This window comes from Aulonocara sp. 'chitande type north' Nkhata Bay, linkage group LG5, assembly GCF_057382095.1.
Source record: "Aulonocara sp. 'chitande type north' Nkhata Bay isolate Kocher_YH1m ecotype deep benthic linkage group LG5, A_spYH_male_GT1.1, whole genome shotgun sequence".
Lineage (NCBI taxonomy): Eukaryota > Metazoa > Chordata > Actinopteri > Cichliformes > Cichlidae > Aulonocara > Aulonocara sp. 'chitande type north' Nkhata Bay.
Genome location: NC_141348.1, coordinates 24,752,006 through 24,762,243, shown reverse-complemented (window position 1 = coordinate 24,762,243; position 10,238 = coordinate 24,752,006). Strand labels below are relative to the sequence as shown.

The 10,238-nt window shown below is 39.2% G+C and overlaps 2 protein-coding genes across 2 annotated transcripts in view; one reads left to right on the top strand and one right to left on the bottom strand.

The window, feature by feature from the left end:
• Positions 1-285: 285 nt before the first annotated feature.
• On the bottom strand, positions 286-9,008 carry bysl (bystin-like). The gene is made up of 7 exons (XM_086292394.1): positions 8,598-9,008; positions 7,441-7,591; positions 5,665-5,803; positions 5,322-5,455; positions 5,068-5,228; positions 1,096-1,198; positions 286-938 (listed from the first exon to the last, which is right to left on the bottom strand). The coding sequence occupies exons 1-7, from the start codon at positions 8,860-8,862 to the stop codon at positions 584-586; spliced, it is 1,308 nt and encodes a 435-aa protein (XP_086148520.1). The 5' UTR covers positions 8,863-9,008; the 3' UTR covers positions 286-583.
• A 17-nt stretch (positions 9,009-9,025) lies between these two features.
• Positions 9,026-10,238, top strand: part of med20 (mediator complex subunit 20) — a 2,837-nt gene continuing 1,624 nt past the window's right edge. The window contains exons 1-2 of the mRNA XM_086292395.1: positions 9,026-9,240; positions 9,453-9,598. Coding sequence (XP_086148521.1) covers positions 9,227-9,240; positions 9,453-9,598 — 160 coding nt within the window. The 5' untranslated portion in view covers positions 9,026-9,226. The remainder of the gene's footprint in view (positions 9,241-9,452; positions 9,599-10,238) is intronic.

The window sequence follows — 10,238 nt, the reverse complement described above, 5'->3', positions numbered from 1 at the left end:
CAAAAAGGCCCAGGGCAAACTTTTTTGGTGTAACTATGTTCCATTTGAGGTCAATAAACTGAATTACCTAATGGCTGTTAAACTCCTTCACAAGATGGACACGATTATACACTAGTAATGCAGGACTCATTAACTTAGTTTGGTGATATAAATCTGTGAAGTTATTTGTAAAAATGTCTAAAACCAGAGGCAGCTCTCTACTTGGTAATCTGACATACTCAACATGTTACAACTCCTACAGAACTCTAACAGGCAAAAGCAATAAATGGACATTGATGGCAAATGTTTAAAGATTCAGTTCGTTTTTAATCAATGTTCTGCTTCATAACAACAGAGCTGTTCTTATTTAGATGAACAGAAAAGCCACGTGACCACTCCTCTGCATCTGTAGAGAAAAAGCTTGAGCGTGACGATACGAAATTACATTAGCAGTATCACTAGTGATGTGCATTTCCAAATGTGCGAACTCCAAGACACTGATCTTTCCAAACTCTTTTATCCCATGACAAGAAGAATATTGAAAATCCAAGATTTTTTTTTTTCACGCTGAGGAAACATTACTAAGGAAGAAAACCGAACCAAATCAGTCCATTTCCACTGTAACAGGGAGCCCGATTTCAATGTCCCTCGACTCCGAGTTCTGCAGCTCCCTGCGGATCTCTGCAGAGATCTGTGGGTGTGTTTGTATCTTGAGCAGCTCCAGCAGTGCTTCCTTCTGTTCAGACCCCAGGTCAGCCTTGTAGCGCTGAGCCAAGGTGAGTAAACTCTGATGCCACAGCACAGGAAGCTCGCGTTTTTCACTGCGGAAGGACAGGAAGTGGGCCACCAAGGCATCCAGAACACGGAAAGGCAGGGCGTACTTCTTGTCGAGCAGGAGGCGCAGGAAAATGCTGTTGGCACCATTATACTCCATCTCTGCCAACTTAAGCATTGCAGCGCTGAAAGACAAGAAAGACTGCTTGTTAGATAACCTTGAACTCTGTGTTAACTTGCCTGCACTGCACAGAATGAGGCCTTCAAGGACAGCTGGTTAATACTTCACATGAGCAAATGCTGACATCTGTCTGCCAGTGTATGTCAGTGAGGAAGCCTCACCTGGAGTGCAGCACGGGAATTGAGCACTTCGTGAGGATACTCCCGATGATGATGGCTTCCCTGAGAGTGCATGTCCCAGATTCACAGAGAGGAATCAGGATACCTGTGTGAAGGTCCAGGAAAAAAATGTTAAATAAGTGTTCCAGAAAAATTATAATAGACAGAAATAAAAAAAAAGGTAAAAAAATTAAGGATCAAACTGCAAGTTGTTTTTTTTTAACATTTTCAATTAATTATAGTATTATGCCATTATACACTCTAATGGAACACTCAATTCTATGATGTTCCATTCTATGGCAAGTCATTTGTGACTTAAAACAGACTTGCAATAGAAATGCATTTAGGAGCAATGTATGAACAAAAACAACATTAAACACGTGCAGCGCCCAGTTGTAAACAAAAACACTGATAAAGGCAACAGTGGCAAAGTGGAGCTGGAGTGTGTTTATACACCGTGAAGAGCAAAGAGGCGGAGCTGTTACTGAGATGGTGTGCTCAGGTTAAGTAAATGAAAACACTTCTCCTACGTCCAAAACAGCAGCGCTGTTCCTGTAATCACCATTAAAACCTTTACAGATAAAAACACTGGGGAAAGCCTTCCAAGAACACAGAGTCAAGGTAAATGTTTGATGCCTTAGTTTAGATTGAATATACACCTTATTTTATTTGTCTTTCACTGTACTTGAGTTTATTTATGTTTTTGCATTTAAGAAAAGTTATCTTAAAAATGTTTTAAATATAACATCTTGTTGTATGCAGTTAAACTTTAAAACACTAGAATTTCTAAAATTTAACCCAATGAGCAGTTCATTTTGACTGACTTGTGTTTGATCATTCTTGAATATTTATTATTGCTCATTAATAAGACAAAAGTATCAATCAATAGTGGTCAATAGTATTAATCAATAGGATACACATTTTCATTATTTGATTACTAAAACAATCGATAGCTGCAGCACTAGTCTATTGTATGACATTCCATTCTGTGCCACAACATTCTATACTGCGAAATTGCAGTCTATGGCGTTTAATTCTATACTATGGGATTTCATTTGGTGACACCGTTCTGTACTATGTTACATTCTATACTATGATGTTCTATTATATAGCGCTCCATTCTACACTATGGCATCCCATTGTATGGTTATAGCATTCCATTCTATAGCTTCCCATTCTATGACACCCCACTGTATAATATGACTTTCCATTCTATACACACACCATTCTATACTATGGTGTTCCACTGTATAATAGGGCTGTTCGATATAACGATATATATCAGATGACGATAGAAAAACGTCTATTGTTTCATTTTACGCTATCGTTTGTTTCGTGGTGTCGCAAAATAAACTGCTTACGGCAATATTTTTTCATCGTTTTGATGGTCACTGTAGTGGCTATATTAATTTCTTAAAGTTCTCTCTTTCTCTTATATTTAATATAACCACACTACAGGTGGACAAGCGCCTGTTTTTATGGGTTGTCGCTAGCAACAACGACGGTAAAACCATCGCATGTCCGCTTGTTAATTTCCACATAAACCTTTCACAATAAAACTCAAGATCCTGTTGAGAATTTTCAAAATAAACGGAATCATGTGAAAAAGTATGCAGAGTGTTTACGGATGAGAAGCAAAAAAGAGCCGCCAGGTGCTAAAAAATAAACCTTAGACTTAAACGTTAGAAGAGGCTTTTCCCCGCAGCACGCCGTGTAATAAATACTCACAAAGAAAACGGCGGCCGTTAAAACCTGTCTAACAATGTGTCGTTTCATGCATCGGTTAAAACACTCGACTCCAGGTACATGACGCCCAGCTGGAAACACTTCACGCAAGACGAGATTCACAGAATTTACAGAAAATATTAAATTTTTTGTGATTTATATCGTTATCGGGATATGAGATTTTGGTCATATCGCACAGCCCTACTGTATAATATTCCATTCTATACTATTCCATTCTATACCAAAGCATTCCACTCTATCTCACCCCATCATATATATCATTCATTCTATGATGTTCAATATGCCATACATACTGACGGTCAGTGTCAATGTCTATGCAAAGTTTCATTAAAATAGCTCCACTCGTCTAGGAGTAGACAGGATCCTACAAACATACATACATATGCTAGAATCATTATAACATGGTTATGATTATGATTATTATTACTGTTATTTTTCTTTGGGCTGCATGTGCTCATGAAATCCAAATTAAGGTGATTCTGCACAAGTTTGCCCGCTGCTTAATTATGTTAAAAATAATATTTGAAGCTTTTTAAACACATTATTCTAGCGTCTTCAAATTCTCCACTAAATTAAATATTTAGCATGCTTCTGATCACTTCTCACTCTCCCACTCTCTCATGCTTCGTGGGTTATAAAATACATCTTTGTAAGCAACACTGCCACACAGTGGTGACATCTCGCATTACCGTTTTGCCAGAATATAGGTCACAGGATGTTTAGGGAAAATAGTCCCACCGAACTGGGACAATTTGTGAACACAAGACTGACAAGATTAAAGAAAAATCATCCTCAACAATCAGTTGTGGATGTATGAAAGACGCTTTGACCCAATTAGATTTGAGTGTGTTAATTACTTTCCTACCAGAACCAATGGTGCTATTTACCCTATGGACACTGTAATCCTCCATCAGGGTCTTCAGAATAATATTTCTAAATTTAGTGCTGAAATTGGAAATCTGAGATGTCCCAGAAAGCTTGTTTTCTGCAATGCAACAAGCTGCCAAATCCTCTCAGTCATTTAATGTACCCACTTCTTTTCCAAGGGTTACATGCAACTGGATCTAAGCCTTCGATGAAGATTTAATCAAACAATAACAAAGGTTACTGTTTACAGGCCCGAGAGACACACAGCTGTAGCCTGTAGGGGTTCTTGGAGTAGTTCATGGTGGATTTCAAAGTCTATGTTGGATCACTGTCCAGTTGTATACCCCAATCTTATTTCAGTTTCCCTGTCGTGACTGAATGCATCATTTTTGCATGCAAAATTTGCCAAAAGTCAGTGAAATCTATTCCTCCCAGCTTACAAAGATGCTGCCAATGACAAGATCTCTTCTGTGCATCAACACAGCGAAACAGTACAACCACCCCAATCAGTTAAAGCTTCAAGCAGCTGCTCTGCAGTCATGTGGGTATTTTGCTTTCTGCTCAGCATATGTGCAAATTTATGGAGATGTTCTCTTCCAGAACTTGTCCTGACTTCACAGATACCCTTTACTTTGAATTCTTAAAGATATTTCAGAAAGTGGAAACTGTTCTTTGACATTTTACATATTCTTCAATGTGCACAACAGTTGTCATTCCTACACAGTTAATGCAACACTTTTGTTAAAATGCTCAGCGACCCGAGTAAGGAAATCCTAGAAAGCTGACAGAGTTCATCTACAAAACATTTCATGACTCATCCAAGTGACTTAGTCAGTCTCAGCAGACTGTAGGCATCTCCAGCACCACTGCATAACAATGAGCCACAATATCAGTTTCATTATAACTGATGCGCAGATTGTCATCACCATTAATTAAAGGCCATGGCTCCCATTCACAGGGAATTGAGGAAAGGCTGCAATCACAGCACTGTAACACAAGGAAAGATGTACTTTTATGGTCTCTCCTTCTCTTTTCATATGAATACTCTTCATGAACAAATGTGTGTCAAATGAACGCACAGCATTTTGAAAATATGCATTTCAGTGTTTCAGCTGAGACACATGTGGCTCACCAGTGGTTTTTCAGAAATAGTCCAATTAGTTCTGCTTGTTTGCTACATTTAAATATAACACCTAGAATGTACAGTAACATAACATTTATTTAAATGCTTTAGTTTGAAAACACATGACTCTATATTACTATGATTACTAGATTTCTGTAATCACTTCCACACACACTTCTACTCAGTTCTGTCACAGTCTGTTCTCAATCTTAAGTATTTATTTGAATCCTCAGTCTCACCTTTAAACCATGCTCCCGGTTTGAACAGGGCCTTCTTCAGGGCGCTGTAAAGGTGAAAGTTCAGTCGCTTGTATTCTGCGATATCATCCCGTACTCGAGGCAGCAGCACTAAGTTGTAAAACCTCTGGGCCATTCGCTCTTTCAGATTGGACGAGAATATCCTTTAAAAGGAACAAGGAAAAATACTTCATTATATCACTTAAGAGAACTTGCGGAAAACGAATCATCACAAAGTGCATCAGCTCAAAGTTTACCTCGTCGCCTGGTACATAGCAGCTGCCGACCAGGAGTCGGGGTCAGTCAAATACAAAACCTGCTCCCAGTTTGAAAGCGCAGGTATTATTTTAAAGGCCTTTGGCAGTTTGCCGCTGCGGTATTTCGACAGAACCTGAAGCACAAGAAGAGAAAGGGCAACTTTAAACATGTCTCCATTAACAAAAACACACCTGTTATACAAGCGATGTGTACAAACTCCCCCTCTGCTCGATATGATATGCATGACTAACCGGGCCAGTGGGCTTCTCCACTGACTGTGTCTATTTTCCTTTAGTTTGTCTCCCAGTTAGTTGACGTGTGGTGGGCTTGAAGTAAACTTACCTTACCGACACCTCTGTACACTTCTGTTACTCTTGGGTCCAGCTGTGGCATCGGACACCCGGAAACCTCTGACATCACCGTGCCCACCTCTGTCTGCTTCTCTGTGATCTTCTCCATAATGATGTCGGCTAACGTCCGTCTGCAAGAGCCACAAAGGAGTTAGTGGTTTGCCGACCAATCCAAATATCGATACCAGTGCTGGTATTGGTATCGGATCAATACCAGCACAATTTGATCGGTAATTTGTTTCTATCCTCCATGTTCATTATGTAGCCGACTGAATTATGTTGGATAAGTTGTGTTTTGGAAATGAAAAACTACACTTCAAACATGCACTATGAACCTTGTTGTGTTGATCGCAACAAGAGAACCGGATCCAAAAACCCGTAATAACATTACAGCTCTAAAAAACAAAAAAACAATAAACAAGTTTCAAATTAAATGAAAGGTTAAAAAGATGTGCTTTGCTGTTTTAACTAATTATTGTCGAAAGCAAAAACCAGAGATTTAGCTGTCATTAAAATATATTTAGAATTTGCAAATTGAAGGCGACTCCTTTATAGGTTAGAAGTGCTGGTATTGGCTCATACTAGGGCTGGGCGATATGGCCTAAAATCCATATCGCGGTACACTTTGAAGCATGTGCGGTAATGATATATATCACGATATACTCTTTTCTTCTGTATTTTCGCACTATAAGGCACACTTAAAATCCTTTAATTTTCTCAAAAATCGACAGTGTGCCTTATGTATGAATTCTAGTTGAGCTTACTGACCTCAAACCGATTTTATGTGGAACACGGCGCTCAAAAATCTGTCAAAAATGTTTTAGTACGACTTTGGTAAACAACAAAGCCGCACCCCTTGATGGATTGTCGGAGCATTACGGCTATTGTAGGCAGGAGCCTCGCAGAGTGATACGTACTGTGCTTCAACATAGTATTACTGTGTTGTGTGTGTATAACGTCTTAAGTTTAGTGGATGTTAAACATGGTTATGCTGAGGATATGTCGGCCAGTTTCCACTGGAAATGCTTTTTGGTTAAACTGTCAGCAAGGAATTTGCATTTGCACTGTTACATTTTTATATAACTTTAATGCAGATAAAAAACAGCTGCTTGTTTAAGTGAAATACATTGATGTTTTTTGCACTAATAAAGTTGTGGAGTTGTAAAGCATTTTGTCTAGTGTCAATTATATCGTCAGTTATATCGTTATCGCAGATTTTCAAATGTATATCGTGATAAATATTTTTGGTCATATCACCCTGCTCTACGTGAGGGTCCGATGGTCAGGGACAAATGCAATCGCATGGACCAAACTTCAGTCAGGAGAACAACTGAGATAATCCATCCACAATACGAGGTTAGTTATTAATATACTGCAACAACATGGGAATAGAGCTGCTGCGAGAGAATTCAACATTAATGAATCAATGGTAGGGAAGTGGAGGAAGCGCAGTTTTTGGCTTTCCTCTTTTTCTAAAACGAGCTTCGTCTCTTTGCTATTACTGTCGCCCAAATTGCAGATGACATTGCTTGCAGCCACTGCAATGCTTTCGACCAAAACAGGCGCAGCTTGATGACACCATCAACATGCACTATAGTCAAAATCTCTACCATTGGCAAAATTCATTTCGTTTCTACCGTATACCGTTTATACCGCCCACCCCTACTCGATACCAAACTTTCCACTATTGCACAGCATTAGTACAAACACAAAGCTAAGGATTTGCTGAGCTCGCAGCGCCTCAAGTTAAAGCGATGGTGTAGCTCACCTCACTGGAGGGTTTTTGTTCATGAACATCTCGATGGCCTTCTCATCTTCAGCGTCAACGACGATTTCTTCATCGTACTCAACATCTGCAGGACCTGCTGCTCCCAGCACCGGCCATTCTTCATCCGAGTCTGCATCCTGAGACTCAGGCCCTAAAATAAGATTACAAGATGGAGATGGCTCATTAGAAGATCACACTGAACTGTTTTGGGTGTAAATATTTTAGTTAAGTAATGTCTCTTGATAAAGACAATCACAAGGAAAGATTTTACACTTTAACATGGATTCAACATGTGCTGCACTTCTATGTATTTGTGTGGAAAACTCCTAGGTCATTTAGCAATAGGAGGACAATTCAGGCTTTAAAAATGTCTTATTATTTTATAATTTTCTGGTATGTATTTAAGAAAAAACTAAATATTAAATATGTCCAGATCAGGCATTAAAGATAAACTTTTTATGATATTTTTGTTTATATGCGCATCTCTGCAGCCAATACTTCAGAACCCAAAAAAGTAGATTAAAAAATATTGTTTAATAAATTCTTGAGCATCTTTCACACTTGATAACAGATAACACTCAATTTTTATTCATTTAAGCAACTTTCAAAACCTACCAAATTTTCAATATTTACTTTTTTTTGTAAAAGCAGTTACAAAGGCAGCAGATTAACAGATCAATCCCTTCAGCTAATAAAAACATTTATGATAATTTTATTAAAACAAACAAAAAACATTAGTAGTGTAACGGGGTTGCACATGATAAAGGTTTAATGGATATATTACTTGTATTTATAGATTATGACATACCTGCTACAAATAAATATCTAGACCAGAGAAATGCTTTTTAATTATATTTTAAAATGTGCTTGTGAGAGTGTATTTTATATGTATAGTAACAAGACTGCAAACCAGAGCTAGTATTAGTTTTTTCTCATGAAAAGATGTGCGCTGTGGAATGTTGTGGATTATGAAAGTTAAAGGACAAATGTAGGTATATAAACAAAAGCTACCTAATCTAGTCAGAAGACATTGAACAAATGCGATGTGTGTTAAAGACGACTGACTTGATGTGCCCATGGTGCTAGCACTTGGCTCACCAAACTCTATTCAAATATCCGCCAATTTAAGGATAACTACGACACCAATCCAACATTACCGAGAACAGTGACTGGTGCTTTCTTCTTTTCTGGTGCCAGCCCATATTCGGTCTGAAGTTCCTCTTGTTGAATGCGGGCTTGTTGTAAGATTTTCCGTGACAACCGCTCGTCCACGTACTTGTCGTCGCTTTCTTCCCGGGTGTCTCTGATCTTGACCCGGCCTTTGGCTCGGACAATGTCCGCCTGCAGGATCTGGTCGGCCAGCGCCACTGGCGCGGCTCCGCTCTTCTCTCCTCCACCTTTGGATCGTTTGACTTTCGGCATCGCTGCGGTTTTACTTCAGCTGTGACCACAGTGTGGATGTTCCCGTGGACATGTGCGAGCTACGGGACAGACCTCACCAAACACTGTAAACAGTCACTGCTTCAACACGTGTGTAGGTCCGGGGAGAAGGAAGTGACGCAACACACTCACGTAACATCCGGCTTTCGGCGACCACTTCAGAAAAAAAGTGCAACAACGTCAGTTGACTGTTTCATTGTGAAACGGTGTTAATATTCACCATTCTTTATTATCAATAATATTTTATTTTTTTTTCTGTTGTTTCCTTTCACTTTACCGGAAGGGGTTTTATTTAACCCGGAAGTGCTCAAACACCGTACTACAAGTGAAGAGAGGCAAAACATCAATGGGTGTTACTTGGTAAGGTGGTTTTTAAACCTACGTTTGATTTTAAACGTTTTTTAACCCCTAAATATTCAAACAGTTTTAGCCTAGCCTCAACCATCCTGCGTGGTTTTTTTGTCCCATTGATCCGCGGAGCGTGGCTCTGTCTCATTCAACAATGCTGGTAACGTGACACAGGGCAAAGTGTATGCTGGTCCCTCAAGTGCTCTGCTTGCTGTGCCCCGCAGTGTGTGCCAGGTGCCCGTGGCGGAGGGGAAGAGCGTGCAGCAGACTGTGGACATGCTGCACAAAAAGCTGGAGCAGCTGGGCGCCGTGAAGCAAGGCAGCTTCTGCGTGGACTGCGAGACTTACCATGCCACGGGAAATTCCAGCAGTAATAATTTTTTATCTATTTGTTTCTGAGCTTTAGAATTCAGATTTATAGATCACATTAATGCACTCACCCATGAGGGTGACCTGATGTCTATGTCTAGGTGGGGCTGCAGAGTATTTTATCCCCTTTTCGTGTGATTGTTTGCAAAGAAAAAAAAGATTGCCGGTATTTGAACTGTTGTAAATGACTTATTGGCCTATAATCTGTCAAACAGATCTCTCACGAACGATTCTGAGTCATTTTGAGTAAGAAAGAACATTTCTATCACAAAGCAGAACTTGTTTTTTGGCAAAGTGATTTTCATATCTCCCTTATTTATGCAGCTAAGTGTCACTGACATTAAAAAAAATTCTAGAGAGATCTGGCAAAGAGGGCAAGAGAAATTGTGACAAATATAACATCACAGTTCTATAAAGTATTTGTAAGGACTAGACTGACTATAATATAGGTACAATGAAGTCAGTGTCATATAGATACTTGCAAAACCAGTATATACATATATATATATGTCCACTTCACAAAATCTGTTGAGTGCAGTCTATTTACCAATATTAGCAAACATAACATGTATATTAAAAAAAAAAAACAACGAAACGTCAAAATTCACATTTTTGTCACACAAGCTGTGGCTCAGCTGGTA

What these genes read in the sequence shown, in the direction of transcription:
- bysl (XM_086292394.1), bottom strand. Translation starts at nt 8,862, where the DNA reads ATGCCGAAAGTCAAACGATCCAAAGGTGGAGGAGAGAAGAGCGGAGCC. An exon ending in AACAAAAACCCTCCAGTGAG is followed by an intron (nt 5,804 to 7,440) that starts GTGAGCTACACC and finishes TGGCTCTTGCAG; the next exon opens with ACGGACGTTAGCCGACATCA. An exon ending in TGTACAGAGGTGTCGGTAAG is followed by an intron (nt 5,456 to 5,664) that starts GTAAGTTTACTT and finishes CTTGTGCTTCAG; the next exon opens with GTTCTGTCGAAATACCGCAG.